This window comes from Lynx canadensis, chromosome C1 (genome assembly GCF_007474595.2).
Source record: "Lynx canadensis isolate LIC74 chromosome C1, mLynCan4.pri.v2, whole genome shotgun sequence".
NCBI classification, from domain to species: domain Eukaryota; kingdom Metazoa; phylum Chordata; class Mammalia; order Carnivora; family Felidae; genus Lynx; species Lynx canadensis.
The window spans coordinates 214,126,376-214,142,734 of record NC_044310.1 but is presented as its reverse complement, the minus strand read 5'-3'; the positions used below and the strand labels follow the sequence as shown (position 1 = coordinate 214,142,734).

Here is a 16,359-nt window from a genome sequence, read left to right as displayed (position 1 = left end):
AGCATGCAATCTTCACTGCCCGGAAAAAATGAGGCAGGGTTTAAAATTAGGAAAAGAAGCATCAACTGGTCTGCTTGGCGGAGGGGTAAACAATAAATAGGTAAAGAAGCCAAAGTGAAATTTCACTTCTTTGCTGGTAAACTGATACCCACCGCCCTACACACACACACACCTGCCCCAGGTAATAATGGTCCTCCAGCTAAAGGTGCACTGAACTTTCTAGGGAGCAGCAAGGAAAGGTTTGTATTTAGTGGGTAAAGGACAAGGGTCCATGAGGTGTTTCTAAGACTATAACTTACCCATCATGCACTGGGATGATACCAATAGCATGTCTGTCTGCTCTCCAGCCTCCCCCAACTCTGGCTCCGTTCAGCAAACATGTCCAGAGCTTCCAGCATGTACAAGGTCTCTGCCCGCACAGTAAAGGAGGCGACATCAATCAGGCTGAGTCCTGTCTCCTTGCACCGTCCCACAGGACAGAGAATTAATTCTCCAAGAAAGTAATCAAGCTTTAAGAGAAGCCTTAGTGAAGTGCTACAGGAGATCCTGAGAGTGAGTGAAAACAGCCAGCAATGGGATGGGATGGCGGGTGGGCTTCCCGGAGGAGGAGGCATCTGAAGCAGCACAAGTGGGATGTAGCCCCGCAGCCAGGCAGGGGAGGGCTGTGGCATTAGAAAGACCTGCCTTTGACAGGAGGCAGTAATTTCTCTGATGACTCCTTTATGACATCATGACTTCAATTAAAAGGCAGAAAAGCAACCTGGTTAGAAGTCATACTTGTGGAATTCTAGAAGGAAAAGGGGAATTTCTGGGAAAGGGACTATTTTTATAACCAGGCAAATTACACTATCAGGTAAGGGCTTTAGTTTTAGAGATGCCGGGATGTAATCTACTGTAAGATCTGAATTCACGATTCCTTGGAAACTGACGAGCTTTTTACAAGATTTATGTAATGAATTGAGGTGTTTCCCTGCCCCCAAGTAAATCCAGAGAATGCCAACAGCTCAGCCCCTTTTTCAAGGTCATCAGGATTCCCCTATGGTTACATGAGCACTTTAACTCATGCTCTAAATTATGCCCATTAAGATATTGATGTTGTTTCGAAAGTAACTTTTTCCCCCTTGTTACATAAGTGACACATTTATTGCAGAAAAAAAATTTTTAAGCACATGAATAAAAAGGAAAATTCCCTCAGAATCCAACCAACTACAAGTACTGTGAAATGTTCTCGTTGATCATTCTTCCAGCCCTCCTCTCGAATATAATGTATGCACTAAAGTTTCATGTATTGAAGTCTATTTATAAACAAATAAGATCATACTACCATCCAGAAACCTGCCTTTTCCATTCAATGTATTACGGACATCTTTCCAGATTATGAAATATTTTCTACATCATTTTAATGAAATTCCATTTTAGAGCTGTGTCATAATTTAAAGAGCCGATCTCCTGTTACTGGACATTTAGGTTGCTCCAAACATTTCACTAATAAAAATAACACTATGGTAAACATTCTTATAGCCGTTTTTCTCACACAGATTCTTACAGTTTATTAGGATATATTCCTAGAAATAGAACCTCTTTGCCAAAGAGTAGGAACATTTGCAGGTTTATGATATGGGTTGCCAGGGTGCCCTCTAGAAAGGTTGAATTCACACTCTCACCCCCAGACGCAAATGACAGTTTCCAAGCCTTGGCTAACACTGGCTGTTCATTTTAAAACACTTTCACCGCTGTGTCTCTGATCTGCTTTTGAAAAATCGTGCTTCCTCTTTACGACAGCTAATGTTTGGTGCTGATATGTATGCCGTGGTGGCCAGTTCCCTTATTAGAGTCCTCAAAATAGAAATATCAAAAGTAGTAAAACCTTTGAATTTCTGGGGGGGGGGGCGGGGGGAGGTGTTTCTGTCAACATTATGACGGGCAGTTAAAACCCAGAAAGGGGCACTTTGTCTGATGGCACATCTCGTTCTTGTCTCTAACACCTTTCGTAAAGTGATGGGTCTCCACCAAACACCTACTGGCCTTTTTATGAGATTCTAAATCCTTCCGCTTACTCCTGGTGACTCCACAAGAAACATTGTTTCTCCTGGATGTTAAGGGTGAGGTGAATTTGTTTCCGTAGAAAATGAAAAGTGACCCCACCACACACTTCTTGTTACGAAAAGTACTTCTTTAAAATCTAGTTATTTGCGATTTTCAAGGAACAATGTCTGAACAATTGCTAGTTATTAATTTTGTTAACTACATGCCATTCCTTCAAGTCTGCTTTGCTTATGAATGGACATCGTTTCCTTTCTCATTTCACACCTATACAATTTTGCTACATTTGGCTAATGGTTAAGGCAATAGGCAATAAATTTTTTTTTAATTTTTTTTTAACGTTTATTTATTTCTGAGACAGAGAGAGACAGAGCATGAACAGGGGAGGGGCAGAGAGAGAGGGAGACACAGAATCGGAAACAGGCTCCAGGCGCTGAGCCGTCAGCACAGAGCCCAACACGGGGCTCGAACTCATGGACCGTGAGATCGTGACCTGAGCTGAAGTCGGACGCTTAACCGACTGAGCCACCCAGGCGCACCAAGGCAATAAATTTTCTAATAGTGAATGTATTTTAGTGCTAAATGTTGGCTTCCTAAGTAGTAGTAACAGTAGTAGCAATAATAATAATAATAATAATAATAATAATAATAATAATTTCTCTTTGTAAAGTACATATAGGACTCACCATATGTAAGACTAAATTAGATCTAACTATATAGTGTATAAGGTAATTTAAAATGAATAAACTTAAGCAAAGGAAGTGGGATATTAATTCCTTTACAGTGTGAGTTTCAACCAAGAGTGTATAAACCCCCATGGCCACAACCTAAAATGTAAATTATGTGTATTGAGGCAATTCCTTATTTACTCTAAATTTCATCCTCAAAATACCCTGCAATGACAGTGTTTTTTCCTTAGATTGCGCTTATTTCAAGATGCTCCTAATGGTCAAAAGTCCATGACATCACCCGCAGCCAAAATTTTGGGGCCCTATGTGTCCCAGGCTCCTTGGTTGGGAATATTCCAAAGAAATCCATAGCCCAGGCCTTCTATCATTTTCCACAGTTTCAGATAAACACACAGCATGACAGCTTCTTGTCCATGAGTCATTTTGGGGAGCCAGTGTTGAGAAAGACATTTCTATCAAGGCCATACAACTGTCTGCACCTCATAATCGAAGATAAGGCCGCCATTTTCCCAGCCTTTTAAGGACACCATAAGGACACATAAACCACCAAAATGCTTTGGAAATTCCAACGTTTCACTAGCCACGCAACCTCACCCAGGCTGCCTCTCACAGCTGGAAGCAAAGCGAAGCTTGGCCACGTATTTTTGATTCTGAAAACGTAATTCAGCAGAACAGTATCAATCTCTAGCAAGCAAGCCCAACAAACCTCAATCACTGAAACCTATCCAATGTGGGCATATCTCCTTAAGCCAGACGGAGATTCCTATGTATCTCTTTGTCCCTCTGAGCTTTTCCCTATTTAACCAAAACTATAATAACTGTCCACCATAGCAACCATACCAAAAAAGAAGATGAACAAACACAAAATATTCCTCACTTTACCAAAACAGTGAATCCGGTTTAAAACGAGGTTTGGGTTGGGGTTTTTTTTTTTTTGACTCCCCAAAACGGGTCACAGCTACCTGCCCCAAACTTGAGGCAGCTACCCCAGAAGCCTGCTAGTTCCCAAAGAGATCAGTTAAAGAAATCTTCATTGACCAAAGAAGGCCAAGATGTCCCAGCAAGGGAACGCCAATGCTGCATTCAGTAACTGTAGGAGAGAGACTGAAAAGAACACATCAGTGTAACACCTACCGACTTCCCCCGTATTTGCCTATTCACCAACTATTTCCTGATGCCTCCTGGATGTGCTGGATGCTGGGGACGCAAAGATAAATGACACCTTCATAGCTTCCCCCCAAATCTCAAATTCACCGGGAAGGGATACCACACAAGTGGGTAATAACAGAGCAGGACTAACAGAGCAAAAGGCAGGGTCGGGAGCTCTCAGGGGTGACCCAGCTTTCATCTGGGCAGCCCCAGACTGGACTCTACATTAACTTCACTGGCCACGAATGACCAACAAGGTACTGGGGAGTCACTGAAGGTAACAGATGTGGGGATCGGATATGTCTGGGGAAAACTACCCCGGCCACTGTGCTTAGGGCACACTGAGGGGGAGAATAAGGCATCATGGAGAGGAAGCCTGTGAAGGGAACACGGCCACCATACTCTAAATCAAATTAGAGGCTTGTGATGTGTGGGGACAACTTACAAGTCCGCCCTCACTTATGACACCAACTGCAGAAGCTGAGAGTCCCCAAGACCCCCCCTCAGGTTCAAAAATTCAGTAGAAGGACTCAGGACTCGCGGAGAGCTATTATACTCACAGTGATGGCTTATTCAGTGCAAGGCTACAGATTTGAATCAGCCAAGGGCAGAGATGCATGGACAGGGCCCAGAAAAGTTCTACTTGGAATTCCAAGTGTCTGCGGAGCTATGGACAGTGCTACCACTCCCTGGCAGCAATGTGTGACAGTCGGGAAGGCTTACCTGAGCCTTAGCGTCCAGAGTGTTTAAAGGGGCTCCATCACCTGGAACAGGCTGGCCACACAGTCCTCAGCCTCTCTGGAGATTGAGCTATTATCACACAGTCCAAGGCCCCCACCTTATCTGCTCCCAGGTCTCCAGGCAAGCAGAGACACTCCTATCAGACGTCACATTCCCACATTCCGGTGGCTCAGAGATCACCTGCCTGGAGCCCAAGAGAAAGGCTAAACTTCTCGTTGTGTAAGATTAACTCTTTACTACAGAGGGTTGCACTGCAGGAGAGAGGTACGTCTTGTCCTTTTCCTGACTTTCTCCCTGAATTTTGGGGGGCCATTTAACCTCGAGGCAGTGGCCCCTTGCGGATGGACTGTTGGGGCTACCTAGGTGGTTTCAACGTGTTGATTTTCAAAGCAACTAAAAAGCCTTTTGAGAGTGACAAAAATAAACTACAGTTCATTCATGGCGTTAGAAGACACAGGTAATTAAACACTATCAAGCACTTGTTTCTAGAAATTTCCAACATTTATGTAAGGATTACCCTCTTACTACCGAAAAAAAAAAAAAAAAAAAAACCAAGTCATTTTCCTACTAGATTTAAAAATACAAATGTGTCTGGGGCGCCTGGGTGGCGCAGTCGGTTAAGCGTCCGACTTCAGCCAGGTCACGATCTCGCGGTCCGTGAGTTCGAGCCCCGCGTCAGGCTCTGGGCTGACGGCTCAGAGCCCGGAGCCTGTTTCCGATTCTGTGTCTCCCTCTCTCTCTGCCCCTCCCCCGTTCATGCTCTATCTCTCTCTGTCCCAAAAATAAATAAACGTTGAAAAAAAAAATTAAAAAAAAAATACAAATGTGCCTTAACATTTGAGAGCCTGGTGACATACACGTGACCCTAAAAAACACTTAGCATAAGCGAATAGAAATGTACAGTTCCTTTGTCCCACACAGCATAGCATACTTACCAGCAAATACTTCAAAAGTCTGCCGTTAGCCAGCTGTGTGATCTTGGGCCTGTCATTTTAACCCCCTGGTTCGGCTTTGTTTTCTGTAAAACAAAAGTATCGGATCAGATTATTTCTAAATTTCCTCTGGTTCTCCCTTTTCTCCTTCAGAATAAAGTAACCTTTTGTAAATACAAGTGAGGACCCTTCAAGGCTGAGCTTGCTACATAAATAAGAATCCACCTTGTTTCCAATATTTAACTTTTATAACCCAAAGGAAGAAATACACAACCTTTAGGTTAAATATATAAAATAACTGAATATTTTTCAAAACATACCATTCGTTCCTTAGCAAATCGTATGCGGCACCTACCACGTACTAACCAGGTATAAATATTTGAAATATTTATCCGTATCTTGTGAACGATCCTGAGCAGATGTTGGTTAAATGGAGTTTTTGTAAGAGCCTGTTAAGCACCAAACACGACAGGAAAGAGAACACGCAGCTTTTCGCTTAAAGTTATGTGCCTTCAGAACTCAATGACTTTCTAAACCGATTTTATAATTAGGAGGATATTTTTAGCTTCTTTTTCAATTGGAAGGTTTTATTACGCTCATCTTAATATATGTAATTTCACTTGAGTATTTTCTGATTTTGAAAAAACTGAATCTTTTCCCCTTGGTGAAGCAAAGTATGATGGGAGCAGCTTCCACAGAGTGCTACATCTTTAAGGGACGGTGAAGCCAACCTGACTGCAGGTCCCAGTGATGCCCATACACTGTTCTTCCTTGGGCCCTGATGGAAGATGAATAGGACACCAGGGTGCTCGCCCTGCAGGAGGCAGGAACCCATCCATGGCTTAGTGTAAGGATGGCCCTATTCACAGAGAATTCTAGTGCCAGGTAATGCTGCTGCAGGGGAAAGGGCCTGGTGGGGAAGCCCCAGTGTGGCTCCATCTGCAAGAGGGAGGACTTTACTAGGGGAACAGAGTTCCAGCAGAGGGAACAGCACTTGCAAAGCTCAGAGCCCAGACGAGCGTATGGGGAAGCCAAAGCCTCAGAGTTGCCGGCAAGGGCAGGGGCCCCGAGGAAGCAGGCAAGGAGGAGGCTGGTGACGAGCCTGCTACAGCACCAGGAAGCTGGTGGCCCTGGGACTCCAACACAGGTGTTTAAGCAGAGAGAAGGGACCAAAGCAGACCCATAATTTAGAAAAGGGACAGAGACAGGCATGGACTGGGGAGAGGTCCAAATGCAGGGGGTGCGGGGTGCGTCCTGCCTTGAAGCACTTCAGGGATCCAGGGGGCTCAGTGAGGCACTGACACCTGGAGTGACACGAAGAAGGCTGAGGCCACCTCTCACCTTGGGCCTGGTGCCCTGGTTGGCTGCTGGGGGCGGTGGGGACATGTGAGTGCACTGGTGGAATGATTAAGAGGCATCCCGGTGAAAAGGGCCAGAGAGCAGACGAAAATGTGGAGTTGAAGAGAGGACGTGTGGAATGAGTCAAGGAAGGAAGGGGTTTGGCTCGGAAAAAGAGGAGAGCAGATGGTTGTCATGCAAATAATCTGAGGCCTTATGAGCAAGACTTTAGACCCTAGAGGGGACGGACAGTGAGGTAGCGGCTTTAGGAACTGGATTTCAGACAACCTAAGCACCCTTCCCCAGAGTCAGAACGGGGGAGGACGGACCAGGCAAGGTCCATGGGGTTCCCCTGATACTGTCCGGGGAGGGGAGTTCTCTCCCAGGCCACAAGCCTCCCCTCAAGCTACTTTCTTTCCTCCCCACCCAATCCCTGCCCCTCTGCCTTTACCACCACCACCACCGCCACTGTGTTCCAGATGGCTGGCTAAGGAACCCATCAGGGCCAACCTACTAACCAGTAGCTAAACCGCTCCCACCAGGAGTATTTGCATCCCCAAAGGAGGAATTGGTTCATTTAAACAAATGCCCGGTGGGTGGAACGTGCAGGGCAATGCTCAGAGGAAGATTTTTTTCCTCTTTGCGCTCCAGTCCCCAGGCCCCAGGCCTCCTCAGACACTGGCTCCGGCCTGCAGAAGCAGGCGCTGTCACCGGGGGCCCATCAAGGGAGCGGGCAGGCTGGCCTCAGAAAGGGACACAAGGACTAGGCCGGTCGTCTTGCTGTGTGAAAATACCTCTAGATTTCCACGTCACTCCGGATCACTGACATTCCACTAGACTCCCGTTACCCCTTTTGTCTGCTTTGTGCATCCAGAAACGGACTGAACTAACCGCGAACGTGCAGATTCCAGAGACAATGTGACCAGGCAGGGAAACCGGGTGCAAGTTTGGGGGCACTTTGTTTCTCCCTTCTCGCCCCTCCATACCCAGCCCCGGCCACCAGGGCCTCGGGGCCTCAGGCCTCTCCCGGAGAGGCCTCCGGTTGGCCCCGTCTGCATAGTCTGTGTCAGGAGCCGGGGTGCAGGGTGTCTCCAGGACCCCAGGCTCCACCTCGGACTCCCTCGGACAGGGGCACCTCCAGCGAGGACGCACTCCACCGAGGCTGGTCCCCGGGCGGGTGCCTGTCGGGGGCGGCGGGGCTGCAGGGGCTGCGCGGCGTGGGCAGGGCGGAGGTTCGAGGGGGGGGGCGGGGCAGAGGGTCAGTCACCTCGCCGGTACCTTCCAAGTTCGCCGTGCGAGCCGGGGGAGGGGGAGGGGTGCGGGGCGGGCAGGCCAGGCGACGAGGAGAGGGCGGGAGGCGAAGGCGCAGGTCGCCGGCCCCCGCCCGTGCTGCATGACACTCTCAAGCGACCAGGGAGAGGGAGGCAGGAGACAGGAGGCCGGAGGAAGTAGGAGGACCAAGCGGGGCCCCGGTAGAGACAGCCCGCGATGCGAAACCCGCAGCCGCCGGCATCGCCCAGCCGAGCGCGCCACTCACAGCCTCGCACGTTGACGTGGCAAACGGAGCCTCGGGCGCGCGCCCGACGGTCGCCCGCCCGCCCGCCAGCCAGCGGGAGCGTCGGCAGCGGCCCAGCGGCGGCGGCAGAGGCGGCTCCGGCTACAGCCGCGCGCGCTGCGACCCCGTTCTGGCGACCGCCGTAGCCCAACCGCCCGGTGAGACAGAGACCCCAGCGCGGCCCGAGACCGGCCACAGCGCCCGCACGCCGCCGGCCCCATGGAGCTGCTGGCCGCTGCCTTCAGTGCCGCCTGCGCCGTGGACCACGACAGTCCACCTCGGATAGCGACGCGCGCGACTCGGCGGCGGGACACCTGCCGGGTCAGGTGAGGGACCGCGGCCGCCGTCGACCCCCGCGCGCCGCCCCCGCGCGCCTCTGGCCCCCGCGCGGGGGACGCCGACCCCCCCGCGGCCTAGCGCCCGCCCCCGGCCTCCGGTGCCCCCGCCGCCCGCCACTTCCACCTGCGGCCGGGGTCGCGCGGGCTCCGCGCCCGGGGCTGGGGGTGCGCGCCAGCCCGGGCCGCCGACGCCCTGATCCCCGCCCCGTGGCTCCTCCCGCTCCCCCTCCCCAGGCGCCCTGGCGCGTCGCTCCCGCTCGGCGCCCCCCCCCCGCACCCCTCTTCGCGCCGCGTGGCCCTGGGACGCGAGGATCGGAGCCGGAGGGGAGTCGGGTGCCGGGGTCGCGCGACAAGCGGACGGCAGGGGGTGAGCAGCGCCGGCTGGGATTCCGGCCGCCCGACCCGTCGGGGCGGCCGGTCGGCGCCGCGGAGCAGGCAGGGGCGCGCCAAGTTTCCGACGCCTGCCCGCGAGCTCCGAAAACATGAAGGGTTTGGGCGGGCCGGTGTGGGAATGAATCACCCCGGTCGCGCCCGGGCGCGGTGACCAAAAGGGCCTGTGGGGCCCGCCTGGCCCGTCCCGCGTTGGGGTCCAGTTGGCCGGGGCCACTTGTGCGGACAGCACGCGCGAGCCGGCCAAGGTTGTCGTTGCTTAAAAATAACCGGCGCTGCGCCTCCTTCTCTCGGGCAGCGAGTCGTCCTCCACGCCGGGAAATGGGGCCACGCCCGAGGAGTGCCCGGCGCTCGCCGACAGCCCGACCACGCTCACCGAGGCCCTGCAGATGATCCACCCCATTCCCGCAGACTCGTGGAGAAACCTCATCGAACAGATAGGTGGGTGTCCTTGGCGGCGGCGGCGGGGCTCCACTGGGAAGCGCCCTGGTGGACTCGGAGGGTCCCCCTGCCCGTGAGATGCCGTTGCATTTCTGCGAGCACCGTATCCCGTGTGGCTAAGGGACGTTTTTGACACGTTCGGTTCCAAGTGGTTCCACAGGCAAAACTGCCACATTTTAATAGTGCTGTATAATTGGGCCCCAGCAAGTGCATTTGAGTCCTGCTCTCCAGAGAGGTCTGCCTGCCCAGCCCTTTCCGGGGGAGGGCCCTCTGCCCCCTTGTCACTTCTGCCCAAAAGACCAGGCGTGAGGCCCTGCTGGGTTTTGCAGGAAGGGGTGCTGTGGGAGCCCCTCCTGGGAGGGGCCTGGGAAAGACCTGGGAAGACAGCCAGGTCTGAGAATGGCTTCTGCGGAGACCCAGGCTCAGGAAGGAGAGGCAGTGGTGGGAAGGAAGGGTAAAATGGAGACGGAGTGGGAGCCCCGGAGGCCCCTGGGTTAGGAAGGGAAGGCTGGTGTCACCTGCTTCTCCAGGAACGTGGCCCAGGGTGCGGGGCACAGCTGTGGCTCAAGAACCGTGTGAACGCAGAGTGGGTTGAGAAGGTGTCCCGAGAACTCAAGCACTTGGATTTAAAAGTCAAAAATTACTAACAACGTCAGACTAGGTCCATCCCGTGACAGTCTCCACCGGCGGTAGCGAAGGGGGGCAACGTGGGCTCCGTTATTTGGAAAATGGTACCGGCTGCTTAGAAAATCTTTTTGTCCTTCGGTGTCGTCAGAGCAGCAGTTTGTCCGTTAAATTAAAACGCCAGGTTGGGAAATTTTATCCCCCAATACATCATTACTGTCCTCTCTCTGAGTCACTGAGGCAGACGTGAGGCGTCTTGAGTGGAAACAGAGTTTCCGTTGCCCCAGGAGACCCTGTCTGTGGGAGACTTCTCGGGCCAGCCCACTCTTCCCTGGAAGGGATTTTTCCAGACTGAACCCCGAGAGGAGCCGAGCCCCGCGCACAGCAGAGGGGGTGGGGCGCATTCTGCGAGCTGTTGGGCTGCGCTGACTCCAGGAATGTTGTTACCAGGGCTTCCTGTGTGTCAGGCTGGGTGATGGTGGCAGGTTTTCCCTTTGTTTGCTGGGGTAACGGACAGGGGCCGAGAGCAAAGACCCTTAGAAACCTTTTCCTCCCGCCTCTCTGCCACATTGTCCCTCGTAGTGAGGAAACCCACCTCTGCCTTAGCATACGCTGGAAACCTTGACTTCCACCCTCTCGAAAGGGATCTTCTGTGGCTAAAATCAGTGTCATCACTGGGAGGGACGTAGAGTGTGGGGAGGGTGGGGAGCTCCATGCCTCCTTTCGAGGAGAGAGGGGCTGTCCTCTGCATCACGGGCGTGTGGAGACACCCCTCCTGGAGGTGGCCGGTCCTGTTAGGCTACTGGCACAAGCTTGAAGCAGGGAGTCAGGGGACCTGAGCGCTGGTGTGCACTCGGGCTGGCCCTCGGCATGTGGCAAACCGCAGGGACTAATATTCCAAGTCCTTTCTCCCGCCACCCCCTTCCAGCATCCGCTGGTGTCGTTGGTGAATATCTCTGTCCGGCTCCTGGGCTGGATCCGTAGTAAGGGCTCACCGGCTGTGGTGGATGGACGACAACCCAGAGCTGTCAGCACCTTCTCGCTTCTTCCCTTATGGGCTTGAGGCCGGTGCCGAACAGACTCCTCCAACAGCCCTATCTGCCCTTACCTCCCGGAAGGAAGGGAGTTCCCTGCCAGGTATCAGATAAGGACGAGTTCCTAAAGCCACAGGGGAATCAAGCAGGGAGGCAAAGGCGAAGGCAGGTGTGGGCATTTTGTAGCCTGCTCTTGGGTTCTGCAGCGTCGCCCACGGAGGCCAGAGCAGAATTGCTCAGGATGGTGCACGCTGTGGCCCACAGCTGTCGTTACAGACCACGGACCCCGAGACCCTGTGATGGACCCTGAGACGGGCTTCGTGTGCACAGGTGTGCTGTTGTTGTCTCTGACCCCTAACAGATGCTTGACACGTGAAAGGTGTTCACTTAAAATTAAATGAATCCCCCACCCTTTAGAAGTTTCTATGTGAGTGATTCAAAAAGTGAGATTTTGAACGACTCCAGGAGCTTGGGCAAGAGGAGCGGAGGACTCCCCCTCTTTCACGGGGCAGCACAGCCAGCCTGGTACAAATCATTTTAAGTAGGAAAGATGGGAACTGGGTCTTCTAATCGTGCATGAATATAATACACCAGGCGGGGAGCCCCTGGGTGGCTCGGTCGGTTGAGCGTCTGACTCTTGATTTTGGCTCAGGTCCTGATCTCACGGCTTGTGAGATGGAGCCCCGCGTCGGGCGCTGCGCTGGATTCTCTGTCTCCCTGTCTCTCTCTGCCCCTCCTCTGTGTGCACACACGCACTCTTTCTGTCTCTCACTTAGAATAAATAAACATTAAAAAAATAATAATAATATGCCAGGTGAAAGGAGCCCCTGGGTGGCTCAGTCAGTTAAGCATCTGACTTCGGCTCAGGTCATGACCTTGTGAGTTTGAGCCCCACGTCGGGCTCTGTGCTGACAGCTCAGAGCCTGGAACCTGCTTCAGATTCTGTGTCTTCCTCTCTCTCTCTCTGCCCCTCCCCTGCTTGCACTGTGTGTGTGTGTGTGTCTCAAAAATAAATATTTAAAACAATTAAAAATATATACACCAGGTGAAAGATTTTACCAGTAAAGTTAATTTTCACATAAAGTTGTGCTTGCTGAGTGTACAAGATATAAAATAGGAAATCGTATTAACAGTACAAGGAGAAATTTAATCAGTTAACATGTAGCTTCTCGGGTAAAGCTACTCTATCTGAATTTTAAGACCAATAAAAATAAACAAGTTATGAAAAATGGTTACACAGTGTGTCAGATAACTCTTTGTAGTCACAGTAATTCCAGGAAAAACAGTGTTGAAATTCGTATTCTGAATGCTTCAGAAAGAACTATAGAGTTTTAAGAAAATCCTAAAATTACTGGTAGTGGGAGTCGTTGACCAAAAGTAACAGAATATCCAGCAAAAAATGACATTACACAATGGCAATATTGTATCTCAAAGGTAGAAAATTCTGGAATTGGTTTCCTCACCCAGCTCCTTTCCCTCCACCGTTCTCAACATTTGGGCTTCATGTCACAAGATGGCTGCCAGAGCTCCAGGCATCACATCTTCAAGCAGCCATGTATAAAAGCAAAAAAGGGAAGTGTTTATTCTTCAAGTGTTTATTGGTAAGGAACATCTTTTTGGGAAGCCCTTCTCAGAGATGTAGGATGTCCCCTTACTCTCCTTGGCCGGGTTAGGTTATGTCATGCTTATGTCTAAACCCACCACTGGCAAGAAGGAGGAAACTATCACGGTAGGGCTTGTTTGTTTGTTTGTTTGTTTGTTTGTTTGTTTCAGGTGGTTTTGTTAAACTTACTTTCTGGCTTTCAGCATATACATGAACAACCTGTATACTTTGAACTTAGAGATTAGGGCTGAGTGTCCCCTGTGAATCTTATAGGGCAGATGAGGCCCTTTAGGCAGATGAAGCCAGATTTTAAGGGAAATTTACATTGGATGTGGACATTTATTTCTAAATCTTAAGACGAATTTCTGTGATTTTATCTTGTCAAGGGAGTCCCCTGGAGCTAGCCATTATACTGCTAAGATAATTGAGAGCTCTCTCTAAAGAATTTTGTGTGTTTGGTTGGTTTGGGTTTTTTTTCCCCCCACCCTTTGGAGAAAGTTTTTACTTCTATTTTTTAAGCTTTTATTTTAAGTCCAGTTAGTTAACATATAAAGTAATATTAGTTCCAGGTGTGCAATACAGCATCACGGCAGGTTTTGATCAGGCAACATTCCCCACTTCCCAGAGCACAGAAGGGTCAGCACCCAAACAAACTCCTCCCCTGCCAGCTGGGAGCGAGGGGTGTGAGGAGATGGGGGAGAGGCAGCCAACCGTGTGATTTCCGAATTATTATTTTCAACCCAGCTACCCACAATGCTGATATTTTTGCTGCTTTTCACCAGACGTATCACAGTGAGATGCCGGAGATAGGATTTACTCATGATATGCCGACCGTAGCATATGTAAGACATATTTTTTGAACCTTCAAAAAGATGCCAGATTAGTAAGCGCTTTGGTGAAACTTTAGAAACGGCATTTTTTTTTAAAGGCGTCCAACAAATATATGAGTACCTACTATGTGAGAGGCTCATTCACCTGGAAACGTGAATCCAAGTCAACTCAAACTTGATTTCTTTAAGCCTCTGGAAACACTGTGCACTGGAATCACAGGAGAATGACTGGGTCAATGTCAGCACAACAGTAAAATCTTACGCTCATGACTGAACCAGTTTAGGTAGTGACGTTAAACCTCTGTCTTATAGATCTTCAGTCTGGATTGCATTTAACGAAGACTTTGCTTTTCTTTTTTCACTGTAACATTGGAAAATCACAGGATTCTAACACTGCAACATCATAGGATTTTAATTTTTTTTATTTTTTTAATTAATTAATTATTTATTATTTTAATGTTTATTTTTATTTTTGAGAGAGCTAGAGACAGAATGTGAGTGGGTTAGGGGCAGAGAGAGAGGGAGACACAGAATCCAAAGCAGGCTCCGGGCTCTGAGCCGTCAGCACAGAGCCCGACGCGGGGCTCGAACTCACGAGCTATGAGATCACGACCTGAGCTGAAGTCAGCTGCTCAACCGACTGAGCCACCCAGATGCCCTGGATCTTAATTTTTTTTTTTTTTTTTTTTTTAAGTAAACGCTATACTTACCATAAAGGCTGTACAATTTTGCATTACGGAGCATAGGAAGCCAACTAATTCCACAGGGCAAGTTTGTTTGGCTCCTGTTTATGAATATAATTTATCTGGCCACATTCAGGATTTCAAAGTCAGTCTGTTTTTCTTTCGTTCCTTTGTCTCCTGTTTAGATATATTTAACAATTAGATAAGGAAGGAATAATAGCTAATGTTTGTACGTCGTTCATTGTAAGAGAAAGTGCTTTACAAGTGGTACATTTATCCCAATTAGAATTTCTTTGGGAAAATCATCTTTGTTTTATAGGTGGACATATCAAGGGGCCCCAACTGCCGTTCAGACCAGTACATCCAGCTAGCTGCCCACTCGACCTCTCCTCCTGGGTGCCCCTCAGGTGCACCTGATCTCTCCACCACCCCATCCCCCAGTTGTACCCTCTCCCTGTGTTCCTGGTCTCTTTGAGTGGGGCCACCACACCCTGTGGCCATGCTGGTCACCTGGATGCCATTCATGACCCAGCAACAGGCAGTCACCAGGACCCGACTTGTACCTTATTATCACTGTCCCCTGAATTGGGTACTTGGCCCCATCCCCCACAGGTAGTGCACGTCTCCATCATCACCCCCCTGGGGAATTACCCCAGCGTCTTTCTTCCTAACCACACCCATCCAAAAATGGGGGCAGAGCTGCTTGCCTCGGGTCATTCGGGGCCTCTCTCATCCCAACAGGATAGACCACCACCTTCATGGCATGGCAGGTAGACAAGACCCAAGGGGTCTGACCCCCTCCTCACGCAGGCCCCACCCCAGTCTCGCTAGGCCGGGAACCCCCTGGCCACTGAAGCTTATCTGCTGTGAGGAGACCCTCCCTCCACCCTGCAGCCAGGATGTCTGAAGTGGGTTTTCCCTATGGAGATGCTACGTTTGTGCTGATTCATATGTACCTCCAAATCTCCTTGGAGACATAGAGTGCTTTTATTTTAAGTACAATTGGTCAGGGAGGTAAGTCTGAAATTGCAAAAGCAAAAAAAAAAAAAAAAAAAAAAATGGAATGAATTACTGGTCTTTCCTTCACGATGAGAATTTACAACTACTCCCATTTCACAAATGAACATACTTGGGTCTTTAATATTGAAGCATTTAAGGCTAGGGAAAGCATCCTGTTGGGATACTGAAACGTAATTGGGACGTCTCCATCAACTCTGTGCACAGTGGTTATTAACACATCAAGTTCTAGATTTGCCGGGTATATTTGTGTGATTGGATTTTGAATGCATTCATGGATTTCTTTATTTGTTGAACAAAACTTCCATAGGCTGATCGTTCCTGAGAAATGAAGATAGTGGCAGTTCGTTGGGCCACCCGGAGCCTTTTGGGGAGACGGGTGTGCGGGGCTGGCTGGCTTTACGTAGTCATAAGGTGCAGCACCTGCCCTTGATAAGAGTACCGAGCCTTGACCTAGTGATTCAGAAAGATCTTTGTCTGAAATCTTTCCCTTTTCTTCATTACAAATCCGTTTGACTTCAGGGCTCTTGTATCAGGAATACCGAGACAAATCGACACTCCAGGAAATTGAAACCAGGAGACAACAGGATGCAGAGATACAAACCAATGCCCATGTTTCCCCGGCCAGCGAGGAGACTCCAGGAGAGGAGGAGGACGAGGAGGAGGAGGAGGAGGACGAGCCGGCAAGCCCACCCGAGAGGAAGGCTCTGCCCCAGATCTGCCTGCTCAGTAACCCCCACTCGCGATTTAACCTCTGGCAGGATCTTCCAGAGATTCAGAGCAGCGGGGTGCTGGAAATCCTCCAGCCCGAGGAGATCAAACTGCAGGAGGTAAAGGGCTGCCCGCAAGGGAGGGGGTGGGATCTCCTTATCTCCTTTCAGAACATACAGGTGTTTTAACCAGGGGTGGGGGGGGGGGGGGGCGGCGGCGGTGAAGCTTCTTCTGTGAGGGG

General features: G+C 50.2%; 1 protein-coding gene across 3 annotated transcripts in view; it reads left to right on the top strand.

The window, feature by feature from the left end:
* NGEF (neuronal guanine nucleotide exchange factor) overlaps window positions 1-16,359 on the top strand; it is a 108,659-nt gene that overhangs the window by 63,275 nt on the left and 29,025 nt on the right. For all 3 annotated transcript variants that reach the window (XM_030326480.1, XM_030326479.1, XM_030326477.1), the window contains exons 3-4: window positions 9,474-9,616; window positions 15,930-16,237. In XM_030326480.1, coding sequence (XP_030182340.1) covers window positions 9,474-9,616; window positions 15,930-16,237 — 451 coding nt within the window. The remainder of the gene's footprint in view (window positions 1-9,473; window positions 9,617-15,929; window positions 16,238-16,359) is intronic.